Consider the following 19,074-nt stretch of genomic DNA (forward strand, 5'->3'; position numbering starts at 1 on the left):
ATGCATTCTTTTGAATTTTGAACTGGAGAACGAGGCCAGAAAGGCTAATTTAAATTTAAACAAAAGAATATCAATCCGGCAGCCATCTTTGAAAGTGGTCAATTGCCTATTGCTTGGAAGACAAGGCAAGCAAAACACGACAGCACAACAACAAGACAAGGTAAACTTGTAGGTATCGAGCATAGTTTGTGAAAGACAACGCAAATTATCGAAAATTACCATGAGATCGTCGTCCTCGTTTTCTGACATTTTATAGTGCCATGTGACTTGGGGACGACGTGACTTTTATACTGCGTGAAGCGGCCTTTGCTTGTTTCGTGAGTCCTGACGTGATTTTATTTTACGGGTACGAACACTCTATATTTCATCCTTAAGATTCGTTTTTTTATTATTAATATTTTACCCTCAGTCTGCATTTTACCCCTGGTTTGCAGTGACTGCAGTCTGCATTTTACCCTCAGTCTGCATTTTACCCCTGGTCTGCAGTCTGCAGTCTGCATTTTACCCTCAGTCTGCATTTTACCCCTGGTCTGCAGTGACTGCAGTCTGCATTTTACCCTCAGTCTGCATTTTACCCCTGGTCTGCAGTGACTGCAGTCTGCATTTTACCCTCAGTCTGCATTCTACCCTCAGTCTGCATCTTACCCCCGGTTTGCAGTCCGCAGTCTTCGTTTTACACTGACCGATTTTGATTTCTCGAGCTTGCGATGGCGGGTTTCTCTGGGGGATCTACTACTCTTCTAGGGGCTGTCGTGGAACGAGATGAAAGAAAGTTAAATACCTACATACATTGTTAACGCTCTGGGTACCTCTGGGGTTTCCTTCGACTTCCCATGCAAAGATTTTTGACGATTAAACTGCCTAAAAACAGCTAAGAAATTGGCAAATCATCGGGATTTAAATTAACATCAGCTGATTTCCGGATGTTCCCACAAGTGCCAAAGCAATTAAGGTGAGTCTGAAGACCTTAGAATTTGTGTTGTGATAAACTTGGTGTGTGTATTTTAAGACGATCGTAAGGCAGAAGGCCCCTTTTAACGGGAGAATTTTGATGTTATTCTGAATTTGCATTAGCTTTCGAGTCAAATTTCTAGAATTCCTACTAGTGCCCCAACTTAAAAATAATTCTATTAATATTGTCTTTACTTTTTCTTTACAGCCGCTGGGGATTGCAGTCTTTAAAAAATGTATAGCAACGAGGATTAAAACTTTATTGCGAGCACTTTTGGTGCATTTCAACGGAGCAAATTATGGTAGTTTTTCCAAGTCATAGATCGCAGTGATCGTCTATGGGATATGCCGTTGAAGTCAGCTTTAGAGGTGTTCCTGGAGCCCATTTCATTGTTATAATAGTCTTACCTAGTAGATCTTTTATTTTATGGTGTTTTATTTTATCATTTTTTATTACGTACGGCGCAGATGATGTTTTTGCCCTTCGAGTGGGTGTTCATGTTCCGGCAGAAAATTGACGAAAGCTTTGTTTTGGTACTTTACCCCAACTCAAAAATATCAAAGCACAAAAAGCGGACTCAATTATATGCGAAATTTATCACTATAACCTATAGTTGAAGCCTGTATTGGGAGCTTTGAAGCCTTTTTATGCTTGATAATGCCATAAAACAGCATTTAGGAGTAGATAATCTTCATCCCCATTGAGACAAAAAAACTGCCGCCAAAAGCTGACTCCTCGCTCTGAGCGACCTATCATTTTGTTTTTCACCCAGTTGAGAAAGAAGGAAATAAATCACTAAAACTCTGGACAAAAATTATGAGAGTCAGGTCAATCCAAGCATTCGAGTGATTCAAACAAACTGAGAACCAGTCCGCTGGTGGATCAGTGGAAATTGCATCAATTTATGTGCTTACGTAAGTGTTTGATGCGGATTGGTTATACAAACTAAGTCGAAATTGTAAATTGGCCACTGTAAAGAGTTAAAAAAGCTGACGTTTCAATCGCTAGCCCCTCGTCAGAGCGAATGACGAAGGGCTGACGCTCGAAACGTCAACCGTCTTTAACTCCTTACGGTGGCCAATTAACAATTTCAACCTGGTTGACACAATCAAATTACCTTGTTAACACCACTGACGCATCACCATAGTTTCTTAAGAAACTAACCCCCTTTGTTCAAGGTTGAGCTTATTAGACTTAAGAAAAAAAAAATTACGGATCTCTTTAATTGTGCCCTGTATTGAAAAGCACTAGAAGAATTTCTTAAAAAGTTAACAGAAAGTATGTGACGGTCAATCTTCCCTTTAAAATGAAACTCATTTTAATGCGTGGCAAGGGAGGCATGTCTGAATGCGAGGAATTGAAAGTAGACTTGAGCAAGTTTTGGGGCGATAATCCTAACCGTGTAAATCGCACTTGCTTGGACTTTAGACGGCGACGAAACGTAAAGTAGAAAAGAAATGTTTGGCAAGTTTTTAAGGAAATGTTGATCACCAGTTATTGCTCTCTAGGAAACGAACCACGGGTTGATTAACGACAGCGATTTGAGTTTGAGTTCAAAATCCCATTTCATTTGGTTTCGGAATTTTTTTTAGGTATTTATCGTTACCGTTATCATTGTCATTACCACTGTCTACTTTAATATTTTTATTTGCAGTATGCCATATATGGAGGTATAAGACACTTGCCTCATCAGGCAAAAAAGTACAAATCATGTTGCACTAGCTACTGCAGTTCAATTCTAGCAAAGGTAAAGCTTTTGTTATCTTCCGATAAGCGTTCATTAAAGCTTCACGTTTTATGCAAAACGTGAATACTACAGTCTACGTATCAAGGCTCTGCTGATTTTATAGCGACCGCATTTTCGTTTATTCTGTTTCCTTCTCGTGAGAATATATCACAAGATCCTGTTGCATTACCCATTCTATCGCTTTGCGCGGGTTGATCATAACAATAAACGCCATCGCTGTAGTCACAAAGACCATTTTATTAACTTTAAAAAATGCAGACAATTCTCAACCTCTCCGTTATCACTAATTTCCCCTAATTGGTATCTCCTTAGTAAGCAATTTGTGTAAACTTCAGCGTAATAAAGGATTTGAGAATGTCGTCAGGTTTATGGAATATCCATCTGCGGATCTAATCCTTTTGTAACAAATGATGACTTAACTGGACTATTTCATCGAAGATTTCGCGATGTATAAATGTTATAAGATTTTGTTCATAATGTCTTCGAAGCTGTTTGTGAAATAAAAATCACCACAGCTGAAATAAAAATGATTTCATTCTTTAAAAACTTTGCAAAAAAAATCCTGCATCATGAATTTCATCTTTCAATAGTTTTGTGATAGGTTCATGAAACTAAGCTATTCATGAAGATATGCTGAGAAGCAAAGACTGACATTATTCGCTCAAAATTGTTCTAAAAAGACTGTCGTGGCTTCACGCGACTAAATTATTGATGAAGACTTCATCTTGAGAGACTAGTTTCAGCTCACGCAATGTGGCAGGTCTTTAAGGTATAACTTTTTTCCCTCTGTGAAAAAGTAAACTTTTGTTTTTTTTTTCAATAATAAACAATTCTTCGCGACTATCGTTTTTAATGTTTTTCAAAAGTTCCTTTCGTCAAAAAATGACACTAAGAACGAAGGCTCGACTTTTCAAGGTTACTTTTATTTTGTTTCACCCGGCGTGAAGCTTTAACAATAGCCATAACATGCAGCTGGAACGAGGTTTACGTACATAGGTAAGTTAAATAGTCTAAATCATACTTTAGTATAATTTCAGAGCTGAGCAAAGAGTTTCTAGCAATCTGATTGGTCGACCGGTTCCTTATATGACGCTATATAAACCACTCCACGCGGTTTATATGAAATGTTAAAATAAAATGTTAATAAATGTTACAAAAATCTTATGATTTTAAAAATTTCTCTTTTTTTCAGCTCTGAAATAATACTAAGACAATTATCGCTTCAGGTTCGGTGAATATTGTTGAATAATCCCCTGGACTTCGTCTCGGGGATTATTCGACGATATCCACCTCGCTTTCGGCGAATAATTGTCAAATATAAGAAAGTTTAATATTCCGAGATAATAGTACTGCGTCAACCTAATAGCTTATTTCTTCACTGTTATTTCTACCTGCTGTAGTTTATTTAACCGAAAAGAAAAACTTATAATCAGCTCATTATATGGCGACACAGATACCTGGTTCGCCCTTTCTAGCTGACACGTGATACGAAGGTGCAAAACAAGTTTTTCACGTATTTGGATCTGAATCTGGATTCCGCATGCCAGCAATCTTCTCGTCAAAGTTAAAAACAACAGCGTCTACATTAAGAAAAAAATAAACCGTTTGCCATAGAATCCTTCATATCCAACAAACACACACCCCTGTGTAACACGATGGCTAATTATCTACTAAGGTGTTGTCCGTTGTGTAATATAACTGCAGTTGGCCATAAAACACAACACCATTCATCGAGAGAAAAAAATTTACCGTTTGCAATAGAATTCCGCTAATCCCTCTAAACATCTTTTCAGATCCAGTTGGCCGTAAAACATAACAAAGTCCAGTTTGAGAAAAATATTTTTTGTGTCCAATAGAATCCCGCTGATCCAACATTGATGCACCCTTGTAAGGAAGGACAATAGCTAATGATCTGCTAGGAGGTTGTCCGTGGGGTAATATCATTCCCTCTAAACAGCCTCTCAGCTTCACTTGGCCGTTGGCAACCTGCCCTGAACAAAAGTGCAGCACACCTCAAAATAAGACTAATCGGAGTCAAGGCTGATAGTTTCGAAAGAAACTGTTTGGGGCTGCGTCGGTGGGAGTAACGAAATAATTTGGATATATCAACAAAGTTGAAATGGTAAATTGGCCACCGTAACGATTACAAAAGCTGACGTTTCGAGCGTTAGCCCTTCGTCGGAGCGAATAGAGGAATTGTGGGTTGTGTGTGCCTTTAAAGGCAGAAAATGCACAATGGTTTGCTGAGACATATGGGCTGAGTCCACAATCGCTGAGTCTAGAAGACACTACTGGTCACCTGATCAATGTAACCTTAAAAGTCAAGAATTTAATAAAGGTAACTACCACTACATAGGTTGTAATCATCACTAAGGCCCAGTTGTCTGAAGGTAGCCATAGTTCACCCCAGTTTAGTTTTACCAAAACACTTCAATATCAAGGATTTTTTTTTCCTTTATTGCAGAGTATTGTCTGTTCAGAGGGGAGTCATGATATGTCATCTGAGAAGAACACAAGTATGTTAAAAGCAACAATAATCTCGAAATAAAGTAAGCTTGTTCCAGTAGCCCTACAGTATGTCTCAGTATAGAAATTAACTCTCGCTTTGAAATGGTAACTAGGCTTTATACTGTTTAGTGTGTGCAGTTTGATAACTAGGCTTTTTCTACTTTTTTTCTCACAGGCCAACCTAATAAGCCCTATGACAACCTCGATGAGGAGGAGAAGGAAAATATCAGGGCTCTCCTATTTATTATGGACAGATTTTCCATTTCACTGGAGGGATATCATGAACTCACCCAAGTTGAAAATAGTCTCCCCATGACATATCTAACTGAAAGCTGCACCAAGGTTTTGGACAGTAAATGGGAAGTTACACGGACACTAGGAGATGCTCCAGGTGCAGAGCTGCCATCCAAACTTCTGCTGGAGCATGAAGTTCGACAGCACGTAAGTTGTACTATAATCTGTTTTGATGCTCAGTGTAATGCCCAGTGTAATGCCCAGATGCCCAGTGTAAAAGTCTTCAGATACAAAAAAATCCTTTTCACATATAAGCCCAAACATGTTTGAGTATGTTTAACATGTTTAATATTAAAGTCAAAAAGAGATATTGCCAACTATACAATAAGTTAAGCCAAAACAGAGAATGTTAAGGATTTCATTCACACTGTGCCTCTGTTTGATACAAATGAATTGTTTTTTTTTTCATTCCCTGGCCAACCAAAATCTCAACATCGTAGTTTTATCCAATCGTTTTCTGTGTTGTATTCTTTTCATAGCTGAAGAATATTGAATTGCCTTTACAAAACATTAAAGTGAAGATATCAGATGGCAACAGAATGTCTCACGGCTGCAGCAATGTTTTTGTGTGCTCATTTGCCATTGTGGAGAATGGACAAAATTATTTGTCAAGCTCAGGTAAGTTACTTATAGGAAGAGCAAACAACTAAACCAGTTTTAGACAATGCCAGCTTACATGTAGCATGATTTTAAAAAAAAAAAAAAAAAAAAAAAATACAAACACTATTTAGAAATTCCCTTTATATGCACAATTTCAACATCGAAAACTAATAAAAGAAATTGACAGCAAAATAAGCTTGAAGTGGTCTCTCACACGCTGGAGGTTAAACAATTTTTTTTAAAAATTATCCTTTGTAGGAAACCACACTATTGCCATCATCAAGGGAAAGGAGGAGCAGCAGACTCTAAAAGCATAACTAACAAATGTCATCTGTGATGTGAATGCCACCATCAAAGAGGGTCATATTGTGGTTGATGGCCAGGAAGTTAACTTAGAATTCTTCCTGGGAGGAGATTACAAGGTAAATTAAGTTTCATGTACATATTCATTAAGATTTTGAAAAAGTAGTTATCTCTCCTGACAGAATGCATTTTTTTTTACAAAAGATCTGGATTTTAACTCAAACAAAAAGTCATTGCCATTGGATTTGTTTCACTATAATTAAACTCTCAGGAAGGATTAAGTAATCAAGATCCCACTGTAGTATTATATAATGTACATGAACTTTATATTGTTTCCAAGAGTTCCTACTCCTAGCTATGGGAATGAAGGCTGCCACCTCCAACAACAGCTGTATTTGGTGTAAAATCTTTAAGAATGACAGGTAAACAAGATCTTGTAACATTCTAATCACAATCTCATATCATTTTGCAAAACTTCTATCTTAATCTGTAATAAGGATGTTATAATGATGGGTCTGCTTTTTGTTACGAGTCCAGATATTCTCTCAACCTTCTTTCTGTGAACTTGTCAGAACGTCTGTAGAAGAAAGCAAATAAAAATAGAATGTTCCCATGACGATCAAAGAAACTATTCAAAAAATATTGAACCAGTTAGAACGTCAGCTCAGTTTTTTCTCTTCGTTTGTATCAATTAAAGCAATTATATTCCCTGGTGAGCTTAAATTAAAGTAATTGCGGTCTCCTAAATGCAAGTTAAGCACTACTACAAACTGAAATGCAAAGCCACACGTTGGGAGCGGGGTATACTCTAGGAGGTTATTCCTTTCCACGAAGGTATCTGCTCACCTGCGACGAATAGTTCTTCGCTGGATTTTCAATCCGCAGGTCAAATGAAAATTTTATCATTACAAATCATAATAGCTCATGTCCGTGTCTGTTCTCGCGATTCTCTCAACTGGCTAAAAAACTAATGGAATTGTCTTGGTTCCAAAGATTACGTATATGATCAAAGACTGATGTCAGTGACCTTGACAGATGTCTCGACAATCTGTGCTGAAGTCATCGTAAGAGCCCGCGAGGCTTTGTTACGTACGACACAGGTTGATTGCTGATTGCTTGGCAAGCGCAATTTTCGAAAAGTTACGTTATTACATAACGCGCGGTCAGCGTCATAATTTGATATTAGGGTAAGTACTTGGTGTAATCCTTAATGTATGTTAATGAATGCAAATGACCATGTATTCTCATATGTTCTTCTGTATTGATGCATGTATGAAGGATTGCACCAAGTAACTACCGATATTAGGGACTTTAAGCAAACTACGACGGCGACGGCAACGAGAACGTGGAAAAACAATAGATCTAATTGGCAGAACAATAGCCCAGCACGTGCGTTTTAAAACTTTGTACATTTCTTAGCCGTTCTTTGCAAAACAACAACGTGAAATCACCAAAATTTGCGTCGTATGCGAAGCAAAACCGCGGCGGCAAATTATTTTAATTCGCATTTCGAACTCAACGCTACTTTTATGCGTTATGTTGAGTGTGAGGTCTGGCGCCCTATAAGACGGTAAACACATGCAGTCATTTTCGAAATTCTAACTAAAAGTAGAAACTCATTTTTTAATCGACGTCTTCCGTGGCGTTGCCGTCCTGACTGCTTAAAGTCCCTATTAGGGACCTTAAGCAAACCACGACGGCAACAGCAAGGAAGACACGGTAAAACGAAAAAAATCTAATGGGCAGAACAATAGCTCAGTGCGTGCGTGTCTGAACTTTGTAATTATACATTTCTTAGCCGTACCCTACAAAACAACAATGTGAATTCACTCAAATTTGCGTAGTCTGAGAACGGAAGCCCCCACGGTAAATTATCGCTGCTCGTATACGTTACGTTGAAGTTGAGATGCAGCAAGTAAGAAACGGTGAACACATCCTTCCTTTCGCGAAATTCCAACTAAAAATAGATTCAATTTTTGATCAAAGCCTTCTCTGGCGTTGTCTTACAAGGTGATATAAAAATTACATGTAACTTATTTCTCGTGTACACTTTTCCGTACAACCGGCTATAATTGTTCTTCATATCAACAACACACAAACCTTTGTGACTTGAGTGTTTCATTAAAGTGGCGCAGGCTTTCTTTCAGAGAACCGAAAGATACATCAAAATCCGGCAGATTCATTCCCTCAAGAAACTTTGGCGACTTCTAACAGGAACAAAAAGGAAACAGTGACAGAGAAGTTAAGACTTGTCAAAGTTAACGCTATGATTATTTGATGTATTATTCGTTTAAAACACCGTTAATGGGACTAAAAATTTTGGAGACTTTATACTTGAAATACATCAAGTCGCTGTGTGGGTAATCTTTTTTCTTTTTCAAGTCAAATTTGCCAAAGACTAAAAAAAAAAAACTACGGGATCTGTAATACCTTTAACTTATAAAAATTCAATTAGAATTAGTATTTTGTTTGTGACCTTGTGAAAGTTTTCTTGGAATATTGTTGTACACTTTTTAAATAAACAGGTGTTTCATACTTTGACTGTTGACATCATAAAAGTAGTTGAATGATTGCTCATTTTTATTTTAGAATGAAAATGTATAAGCATTATATCAAGGTAAGTGCGTTGAATTCGGGATTGGCTTTCAGGTATATAAGCGAGGAAGAACTTGATTAATTGCAGTAATTTAGGGATTAGTTTCTCGTATGGCTTTTAGTGCGAATGGAAATGACCTACGCAGTACGTATGCTAAAATCAATTTGTTTTTTAAAGTGCAATTTACCTTTTTCCGGGGGTACTTTCGATTAGGAGGCTAAGTAATTATTTTCAGGCCTTATCCTTTTGACCTAAATACAAGTCTCATACTATTTCTTCCTGGAATTTCAACAAGTATTGATTTAGCATCATGATCGGGTGTCTTTTTGCTCCTTGTACTGAAGTCATGCCAAACCAATGTTTTGCAGCTGATATTAAGTTTATTGTGGCTATCATTTCACAACTTGTACGATGTTACGCCGAAAGTGTGACTGGAATACATTCAACTCTCTCGTGGGCTAGTCTGCTACACAGCCGTTCTTAGGGTCGTCACGCAACGCGAGTAGTCTGCCACACAGCCGTTCTTAGGGTCGTCACGTAACGCGAATAGTCTGCTGTGTAGCAGACTATTTGTGGGCGGATACCTTCGGGAATTGGAAAAAGTGTCGGTTTCTAGAGCTGCCCGCCCATGAGAAGTATTCCCACAAGCAGACACTAAAGAAACAGATGCCCGCTTACGAGGGAGTTAGTCAGGGTGTTAATTACATGTTTTAAACGGTAGCCAAAAGAAGCAACTGAAACTCTTTAATGACTTTTAAAAATGTTAAAACTCAAAATAGGAAAAAAGCGAAAAACAAAAGAAGAAGAAATATACAGAATCCGCAACACGGTACTTATTGCTGCCGTCGATACATGCAACTTTGGTGTTTTTTCCGCTTGCGGGAGAGCGTAAACAAAATAAAAATCCAATTTTTGTTCTAAAAAATGTCCGCGTCCAATTAGGAGTCTCCGCTTAGAAGAATGCGTAAATATAGAATTTGACTGGGAAGAAAAAAGGGGAACTGAAGAAAACGTCTGTAGTTCGAACTGCTGGAGACTTTCGTTTCGCGGAGAGAAGATTTTAATAACTAATTTCCAGTCAATGTAGGTAGGTGTAACCATGGGTAGGCCTCCTTCTCTAGAAATGTACTGTTTACTCTTGTTGAAGATTGTTCTTACGTAGTTACTTTTCAACTGTATCTCTGTAAAAATTTTATTGTCGAACTGAAATGTCTTTCGTTAAATTTGTATACCTAGTAATTTTTACATTGCTCACTCTGGTTTATTTTGGTCAGGAAACCCCCAAGGGATAGTCAGAACTCTTCACATGTAAAAGATTAGGTAAATTGTCTACCTTGCTTTCTCCCAGGCTCTGCGCTTTTCTTTTCCTCCACGAGCTCTCTCCCAGTGCCCGAGGACTTTCACCCTCACTAAGAGCGTTTTTCAATAATTCTTCAAATCTGAAAGGAACGTAAAGGGTTAATAAATACTACATTTCTAATAAAAGCAACCATTCTTGAATCTGTATCGTAACACTCAAGTTATAACCAGCTCGCTATCTAACACTCTTTTCGGACTATGGATCAAAATATGGAAAAGCTCCCCCAAGAAATTGAAAAATATTGAAAACTTCCCCCAGGAAACTGGAAAGAAATAATGAAGTATGTATTTAAGGTTACTGTCAACAAAATAGGGTGCCTTTCAGAAAATTTCCGACGCACGACGTTTTAAAAGGAACCATGGAAAACTATACATTACTGTACATTTTAGAAAGTATAGATTCTGAAAATAGCAAAAGCTTTTAACAGTGACGACACGAAAGAAAAAACGTCTCTATTTTATTACCGACATCAAAAGTTAGCATCTTTCCTGCTCTATTTAGGAGGACAAGCTAACATTGGAAACGAGTCGACCAAGCCGCCTCCATTCAATTCAAAATTATTTGAATACTTTTCATTTCGCAACCAAATCTGAAAGATGAAGGAAATTCTCTTACCGTTTAGACTTCGTCTTAGCTTGGTCCACAGCAGATTTCAACTGTTTGCTCATTATCCTTATTTCAGACCGGGAAGACGAACTTGGAGATTCGATATCCACGGAAGACGCAAGTGGAATTGGCGGGACAAGAGCTGGCGTTACTAATAGTGGCGTGACTGATGGAATCGAGATATAGGATGACGTGACCGAAGGCGTAAACTCCACTGATGGTATTGCGAGAGATGGAGAGGAACCTAAATAACAATGAAATAGGCAAAGTGTGTTCACGAGACTGCTTCGCATCGACTTGCGATCAAATGTAATTTTTTTGGGGAGGGCGGAGGGGGGGAGCCGTGGGGCTTTAAAGTGTAGCCACATAAAAATCGACGGTCCTTCTCTTGTGCTGCTAATTTATGAGGAAGAGACAAAAACAGGGGCACTTGACCCCACGTTACTGATGAAGTTTATCAAGATGTCTAAGGCATAAAGAATGATAAACAGTATAGTGAAGCTAATTTTGGACGGAACACAAGCACAAGGCAACCAGCATAAATGTTTTTAAGTCCTCGACAATTTCACAGTATTCACTTATACCCCCTGTAGGGGAGGGCATTGTAGGTGTTTGGGGTCTTGCCAGATAACGTCATACAACGTCCCCAATGACGCTTTTTGTGCATTTTCTCTGATCAAAAAGAGAGAGCAAAGAGGGTCGCTGATGGTTCTTTGTACCGTTTAGGTATAATAACAGCTGCCTAAGACGATAGAAGAGACGATAAAAACGCAAATGTCATTGACTTTTTACCTCCTAATAGCCGAACTCAAGGTCCCTACTGTAAGTATTTTTCCGCTCGGATTTACGACCCAAGCGCGAAGCGTGCGGACCTTGAATCCGAGATAAAAAAATACGAGGTTTTGTAACTTTCAGTACGGACCGAGAAATACCGAGGTTTTTAACTTATTTATTTTACCTATGGGTTTTGGGGGGAGGCGAGGGGAGATTTCGATTCAAAAACCAACTTTTGAATTTAGCAGGTTGTCAAGTGAAATACAGCCCACTAAATTGACCAATCATAACGCACAGACTAACCGAGAGATGCCATAATACCTGTTATCTCGTGAAACTGCTGTTCCATGTCCATAAACGACTCGTGTAACACTGTGTCTCTGGTCTTCCTTGGTTTAGACAACCCCAGACTGAAAATTAACATTCACTTTAGCTCAGACACCTGTGTAACACTTCTAACTCTTCCAGAGTTTCATAGAACTCTAGCAAAAACAAGAGGCTACTTTTGTGGTGGAAGAAGTTAATAATGTCACCACGGCGAAGCTTTAAGTGCCTATGCCATGAGAACTTTTTGGGCGTTTTTGAAAACAGGTCCTACAAAAAACCTTCATTTCATAAAAATTCTACAAAAAACATGTCATAGGCACTTTAAGAAAACACCAATTTATGAATAACTTTTCCCTTTCTGTCAAGAATTGCGCGTTTTCACCGTCGCTAATGGCACCACATCTGGCCCTCGGCATAACCCGTGGAGACAATGTTCCGAGCGAGGTGGAAACAAGGATAGTTTTCCCCCGAAGTTTCCGCTCCCAAATAACTTATGGAAAATGTGGGGGATTCAAATTTCCGTTTTGCATAGGACCAATAGATCTGAAAACAGGTATTCTTCTGCCAAATAAATCGTTAGCTGCAATCACCGTTCTTTACCGAGGACTTTCGTCCAAGAGTAAATAATGGCCCATCATTTTCTCTAGCTCTCTTGTTATTAATACTTGGACAAAATGTCTCTCTAATCAGTTGAACGATGAGATGGCTAGGAAGTCTGTAAAAGAATACGCACGCGTACTCAAAATACCTGCTTTCACCCTTCGCCTTTGCCGCTTCCTCCTTTGATAAGTTCACCGACTGCGTCCAGAGAGACGGTGGATAAAACGCGTCCAACTCCTCAGGTAAGAAATACACGTCCTGCTCTTCTACGCCTGGGTCTGAATGTAGTGGGGTTAAGCGAAAGTTTACGCATGCTTCCAGCACGAGTGGCCAGGGAACTTGAGATGCAGATAACCAAGGACTGGCCAGCGGTAAGTCGATACCGTTCAATGCTCGATGGGTGCGTGAGAGAACCCACCTGACCCTAAAAGTAACATGGAATAACTCAGAAACCTAGACAGTAGCCCACAGAACAGTCGTATTTTATGTGCGTTTACTGAGGGGGAAATGTGGGGTTGTGAATACCTCAACACCGCAAATAAAATAGAACAAACACCGCATCACCCACCACAAGAAACATTATCAACACACCGACACCGCGATATATTAAAGTCTCAGAATTTTCCTGGTCTGTTTTCAATCATCTTTACCTCGCACTGATCTTAGGCTGGCCGATAGTGCGTGTGGTGAAGGTCCTGGGGTCAAGTAAATGATTAGCGAACACGGTCTGGGTTAATGAACTAATGTTTAGTAAGAATTAGCTCGGACGTATTGCGTACTTTGTTCGAGAATTAACAATGGGTTTCAAAATCTAGCTTTAAAAAGGTTAAAAGATAAACTGCCACACCGAAAATGATTTATTTAACCGAACACATTTGGTCTAAAATTATAAACATCGTATTACGTAAGGTTTGAGATCACCGCAACACTGCCATGCGAGTCGTTCTTCATCGCACTACCGCTTTAAAAAAAGGGGTCAACACCGAAACACCGCAAACCCCAATATCTCTCACGGTTACTAGTAAACGGAGACAAGCGCTGGGTGAGCGCCTCCCATCGCGCATGACTTGCCCTTTGCGAGGCCTGTTCTGCAGGAATCCTGTCAAACTTACCTGTTTAACAGGCTGGCGGTGTTTGGTGACAAACTTCGAACGTATTTCAGACACAAATTTCTTTCAGATTCCCATGTGCCTAGAAAATAAACAGATTATCTATGAAGGTGGGTATTGGAAAAGCTTAAAGGAAGCATGCCGGTAGACCTCTCCGCGAGGGAGTCTCGCTCGAAGAAGTATTCACGATGGAGTACGGGTCAGTCGTCGAGCAAGCTTCAAAATGGATGTCTTTCGCTGAACAACAGAAATATATTCCAAAGATGAAGAAAATTTTTCTTACCCTCAACAGCCGCTGGTGGAGGTGGAGGGAGTTTTAATGAAATAATAAGGGAATTCATTCTTTGTAAGTTCTCGTAACTGTTCCATGTAACATCTGGTATGTCTGCTAAAAAGTAAGCAAAACACTTAGAGGATTTTTGCTCTTGTTTTCTTCCTTTTGTTTATTCTAATTTCCTTTCCTTCTTTTTAAATTTCCTTTCCAGAAGAAGATATTCTGTCCGGATAACAAAGCACCTCAATGAGGCGTCATTAAATAAACAGGAAATAAGACGAGGCCTTGCCTCTTGCCCCTTTGGGTAATGCAAAGCTATTATTCGATTAGGAGAAGGGGAACCAAATTCAAAGTACTCAAGTCGACCAATAGGAACTATTTTAGTGTCCACCATTTGCCCATGGTTGTACGCTGCTGACGTGAGCAAATGCAGACTAGTTTCCGCGAGCTTGTTTTTTTTGGTCACGTAAGATTTGCTAAATAAAAGGGATTTTTTTTACAACAATGTATCAACGTTCCGTTATAAAACAAATGATAAACACTACAGCATACACTATTGAGTTATGGAAGCACTTAGGAGGTTTGCTAAGCACTCAAGATTAACGTTAGAGTCACTCTCGGCGACTATTACGCATGTTTCGTTCTTAGCAACCTCCTGCATGCATCCATAACTCGTGTACGCTGTGGTGTTTACCATTTGTCAAATTGTGTTCGGTTTTACATCTAATTGGTTGTAGAGATGGCGAGGGTTTTCCGGGCCTATCATAAAGCTTATTTGAGCGAAATAAATGTAATATAAACAGATAAAGGAAAGTTGAAAGCTCTAAAAATCAATGGCTGAATAGAAATAATCCACCCTTACCGTGTTCCCTGTTTTCTTTATCGCTAAATTCTTTTATCGGCCAAGACATATTTTGTAAACTCCTCGATGAAGCAACGGCTCCTAAATGTTCCAAGGCACTGTTGTATAGTTCAACAATAGCTTCCGGGCACTAAAAAAATGGAAAACGAAACGAGATAATAAAAAAAGCAACTTGACAACAAGGCCAATTAATAAATCTATGGATAAATGTTAGACTCTGACACACACCCACCCCTCCCCTAACCCAAAATTAACCTTAAATACGAAGGCGCGCTACAAGCCAGCGGCTCATGTATGAAAAGCACGACAAATTATTTTATAAGTACCTGTTGTTCTAATTTGGCTTGTCTTCTGACAAACACATCCTCGGCCAGTGGCGTCGTGAAGAATCGCTGAAGACCTGAAAAAAATTACAAACCCAACTCTCACTCATTGAAAAGGAAAGCCGATGTATATTGGAGAGGGTGTGAACGCTCTGAGGAAGAGATTAATGGCTTTCATTACAAAATTAACAATTTAAAAATTCTAGATTTAGTTGTTTTCCTTTTCAATTCTGTTTATCGACATCTTCACACCATATTTCTCTTGCAACTTTACTATGGCCTTAAACTGACGGTGCAGGTTCGTCTCAAGAAAGGTTATCACGACTTCAAATTTTAGTTTTTTGGGTAGCTCCAGGTGGTTACGATGTTATCAACTTTTTAACGTCATTTAAGTTAACGACGCTACTGACTGAACAAAGTCGTTTTAAAAATCGAGGTCGTGATTGTTTTGACGTCAATTTGTAACGACACCATTAACTGAATTAAGTGATTAATGACGTCACTGAGCTTATGATGTCACGAATAACAAACTCAATGGCACTGTTAGTTTTCTTTGTGCGATAATCAAAAGGCAATAAATGCTGTTTTCAAACCCAAAACTACGAGGAAAAACACTCGTATGCGCAGGTAAGTGATGCATAGACTAGGTGTAATACCACTGGCCGGTTGGCACGGTATTCCTTTCTATCTTGTGTTCAAAAAACTCTCTTGGGATGATTTGGAGAATCATTGTTTTGCACGTGCAGATATTTGAAAAGAGATATTTTTTTCTGCCCTGCTAATTGTCAAACCCTCGACTTTGGCGAGTGTACGGGCGCCAACTCGACTGATTCTAAAGCTACGGCACTCACCATTTTCAATGAAGTTTACTATGTTGTCCGCTCTCGGAAGACTGCATCGAGCCATGTGACTTCCTAACCAACTCACTGCTGAGCAAAGCTATGCACAGAACAATTTTGTAACCATTAATCAAAAGGTATTATGGTCTAACCACCACTGATCTTTCATCAGAGACTACAAGTTCTCTACAGCCACAGTCCTAAGCTCGTTGCTTTGGTTGAAAGACTTTCTCAAAATTTCTCAATTTTGTACCCTTTAACAAATGGTAAACACCACAGCGTACACTATTGAGTTATGGATGCACGAGGGAGGTTGCTAAGCACGAAAGAAGCGTAAGAGTCGCTCGAGGCGATAGCCGAGAGCGACTCTAGCTTCTTGAGTGCTTAGCAAACCTCCCAAGTGCAACCATAACTCAATAGTGTACACTGTGGTGTTTACCATTTGTTTTATGACATAACATTGATACATTGTAGCTAAAGAGTTCCCTTTTATTTAACAAATCTTACGCGACCAGAAAAAACAAGCGCGCGCGGAAAAAATAGTCTTTGCATTTGCTCACGTCAGCAGCGTACACCCATTGGAAAATGGGGGACGCTAAATTGACCAATCAGAGCGCGCGCTTTACTTTGGTTATGTTATAATTCACACTCGGGAGTGGTCTTGTGCTGTATTCTCTTAACAATTTTCAAATATTGATAAGCAGGAGGCTAACGAGAATTTTTATCTCTTAAAAGAAGATAAACATAGTGGGGATGAATATTGCCTTAATAAAACTTCAAATTCTCATTAACAGCCAACAAAGAAATATGAGGTGACTTAAAGGGAGAAGTAGCTTTCACATGTTGCCGATGAAAAAGATGGCATGCTGTGCCACCTGAGCTGAAGAGAACTCATTGGTAAGTAAGGCCATCAGGAGGGCATCTCAATTCACTATCGTAAAACCAAAACCAAGTATTGAACCGGCCAACAGAGCAGAGGAATATACCGTGATGAACCAATTAGAACTCATAAAATAAGCAAACTGTCTGAAACGCGGGAAAATACAGGCGACCACTGAACGGTTGATTATAGTTTTTAATCTGATTAGTTGAGCGAGTAGCGCGAGCTTTCTTGATCAATCATACAGCAAAGTAAACCAAAACTAACTGCAGTCCCGGATTAAGTTCATATAGGCCTCGCGTGTCCTGTTACGATCAGCAATTATGACAGTGTTCAGAGAAAAGTGTGATAGCATAAATAAAATGGTAACTTTTAATTCCAATTGTCAAATTCGCAAAGGCAACAAAGATAAATTTGTCATTACAAGAACTCTTTGAAGCTGATCATGAATAAAGTCAAACCTCTCAGATACCTTTGGTGACAGATCATCCCGGTGGCCTGGGAGCGAGCTGACTGTGGAGAGTTTGTACTCTGATATTAGACCGTCTGTTCTTAGCTGCTGTACACCGAGAAGGGATAACACATCTCCTGGAACAAATGGGATAGACATTTTACTACCGATAAATCTGAGAAGCCAAAACTTTTTACCCTGAGAACTGAAGTGAGCCAAAATTGATTTTTGTTGAACGTAAACTCGCGGCTTCTCATGTGTATCTGAAGACGCCTTTTTTCATGCAAACAACATCACTATATCTATCATTTCAAGGTCATCTCAAGCCTCCGTTTAGAACAATATTGAATAACTTTTCACGTGGCTGTAATAGGCTTTTAGAAGTGTCTCTTTTCTCTTCCCCCATTTTTCCCACCAATTATACGTCTTGAAAGAGATTTCTTAGTCACCGGGCGGGAGGTCCGTGCGCGAAAATAGTTTTTTTCCCCACACGGATCAACCTAGATCAGTTAATAACTTACTTTTCAGCTTTGCTGCCAATGACACGGATAAAATTCTAGACCGTGGTCCGTACTGTAAAAAGCTGGACCGGTTAAGAACGCACGAGTAGCCAATCAAATTAAAGGTTTAAGATACTGGCCCGCTGAGATGCTTCAGCGAAAAATAAAAATGGTTACTGAGCCTACAGTTTTAGCACGCCCCTAATCATTTCACGAGTAGGCGAGTAACTTACCTTCGGTTGAGGAATGCTCGTCGTTGTCTATTGCTATCACAGCGACTGGCAGTCTCGGTTCAGGTGGCTTGCTTTCAAGTACACGTCTCAAGCGAATGTGAGCTTCTCTGGGGGCCTAAATTGCATGTTACTACATTAGGAGAGCAATTCTCAAAACATTTAAACCAAGATCACATAGCTACAAAGACTAAAAATCTGTGAAAAATACGTGCGTGTCAACCAACCGTAAGGGTATGCTACACACATACCGTAATTATTCAATTAGGCATCCTGGGCGCTTATTACAATTATATACTTTGAGAGTTGAAGCCCATGAAATTTCACCATTTTCAGTACCTAGTAAGTTTATTTCGCGTCAAACCAATAAATAAAAAAAAAAGATTCGAAGATGTACCGTAAACATTGAAATTTAGAGATTGTAGGCCAGTAAAGAAACAATAATCAAGACTTCTCTTGTGCGCTTTAGTTTTTTTTTAAACTTTGCAATTTCTTTCCGTTTTCCTTGCTGCTGTTTTGCTAAGACTATTGATAGGAACTTCCCACCACTGGCAGGGTTCAAAAGCGAGTTCAGTGCACAGATCATTTGTTCCGTGCAAAAGAATGCTTTGACTCCACTGTATAAATTTCATTTTGAAAACTTCCTCATTAACAGAAGCACTCCTTTCCTTGACACTGTTGCGTGACGCTTTGAAGTTCATTTTACCTCTGGATTGCTCTTAAGTTCTTTTCCGTCAACAACGAAGATGACCGCGCAAGATCCGAAAAACTGCCGCGTATCCATAGCTTCTCTTACTTCTGTGTTCGTTAAAACACCATAGCAGGCCTGCAAAAAAACAAAAAACAAACAAACAAAACAATTGAAAAATAACATCGAAAATTCTCTCTGTCTCCGTAATTAATCTCAATCTTGCCATCTTATCAGCTTATCAGAAGAAC

General features: G+C 39.2%; 2 protein-coding genes across 11 annotated transcripts in view; one reads left to right on the top strand and one right to left on the bottom strand.

Moving 5' to 3' along the window:
* The first annotated feature begins 83 nt into the window (after nucleotides 1–83).
* On the top strand, nucleotides 84–12,112 carry LOC148739220 (uncharacterized). 4 transcript variants are annotated; one of them, XR_015996091.1, is made up of 8 exons: nucleotides 84–952; nucleotides 1,160–2,699; nucleotides 4,556–5,215; nucleotides 5,383–5,648; nucleotides 5,981–6,119; nucleotides 6,360–6,523; nucleotides 6,745–6,826; nucleotides 11,043–12,112. XR_015996091.1 is itself a non-coding variant. In XM_088747191.1 (7 exons), exons 4-7 carry the CDS (start codon nucleotides 5,194–5,196, stop codon nucleotides 6,416–6,418), a joined length of 486 nt encoding a protein of 161 aa, XP_088603317.1. In that variant the 5' UTR covers nucleotides 85–952; nucleotides 1,160–2,699; nucleotides 4,556–5,037; nucleotides 5,164–5,193; the 3' UTR covers nucleotides 6,419–6,600. The 4 variants fall into 4 exon arrangements, 3 of the variants coding, with proteins under 3 accessions (XP_088603317.1, XP_088603316.1, XP_088603318.1); XM_088747191.1 differs by lacking the exons at nucleotides 6,745–6,826; nucleotides 11,043–12,112 and having other exon boundaries at nucleotides 85–952; nucleotides 4,556–5,037; nucleotides 5,164–5,215; nucleotides 6,360–6,600; XM_088747190.1 differs by lacking the exons at nucleotides 6,745–6,826; nucleotides 11,043–12,112 and having other exon boundaries at nucleotides 85–952; nucleotides 6,360–6,600.
* The window catches only part of LOC111343329 (germinal-center associated nuclear protein), a 42,608-nt gene continuing 29,306 nt past the window's right edge, over nucleotides 5,773–19,074 (bottom strand). For 3 of the 7 annotated variants that reach the window (XM_088747158.1, XM_088747154.1, XM_088747157.1), the window contains exons 30-43: nucleotides 18,842–18,961; nucleotides 18,139–18,253; nucleotides 17,427–17,542; nucleotides 16,087–16,174; nucleotides 15,239–15,312; nucleotides 14,913–15,042; nucleotides 14,060–14,164; nucleotides 13,780–13,858; nucleotides 12,816–13,091; nucleotides 12,062–12,150; nucleotides 10,976–11,210; nucleotides 10,334–10,439; nucleotides 8,505–8,611; nucleotides 5,773–6,981 (exon numbers count right to left, since the gene is read on the bottom strand). In XM_088747158.1, coding sequence (XP_088603284.1) covers nucleotides 6,930–6,981; nucleotides 8,505–8,611; nucleotides 10,334–10,439; nucleotides 10,976–11,210; nucleotides 12,062–12,150; nucleotides 12,816–13,091; nucleotides 13,780–13,858; nucleotides 14,060–14,164; nucleotides 14,913–15,042; nucleotides 15,239–15,312; nucleotides 16,087–16,174; nucleotides 17,427–17,542; nucleotides 18,139–18,253; nucleotides 18,842–18,961 — 1,692 coding nt within the window. In that variant the 3' untranslated portion in view covers nucleotides 5,773–6,929. The remainder of the gene's footprint in view (nucleotides 6,982–8,504; nucleotides 8,612–10,333; nucleotides 10,440–10,975; nucleotides 11,211–12,061; nucleotides 12,151–12,815; nucleotides 13,092–13,779; nucleotides 13,859–14,059; nucleotides 14,165–14,912; nucleotides 15,043–15,238; nucleotides 15,313–16,086; nucleotides 16,175–17,426; nucleotides 17,543–18,138; nucleotides 18,254–18,841; nucleotides 18,962–19,074) is intronic. The other 4 variants (XM_088747160.1, XM_088747159.1, XM_088747155.1 and 1 more) reach the window with 4 other exon arrangements.

The sequence above is a fragment of the Stylophora pistillata genome, chromosome 2 (genome assembly GCF_964205215.1).
Source record: "Stylophora pistillata chromosome 2, jaStyPist1.2, whole genome shotgun sequence".
Taxonomy (NCBI): Eukaryota; Metazoa; Cnidaria; class Anthozoa; order Scleractinia; family Pocilloporidae; genus Stylophora; species Stylophora pistillata.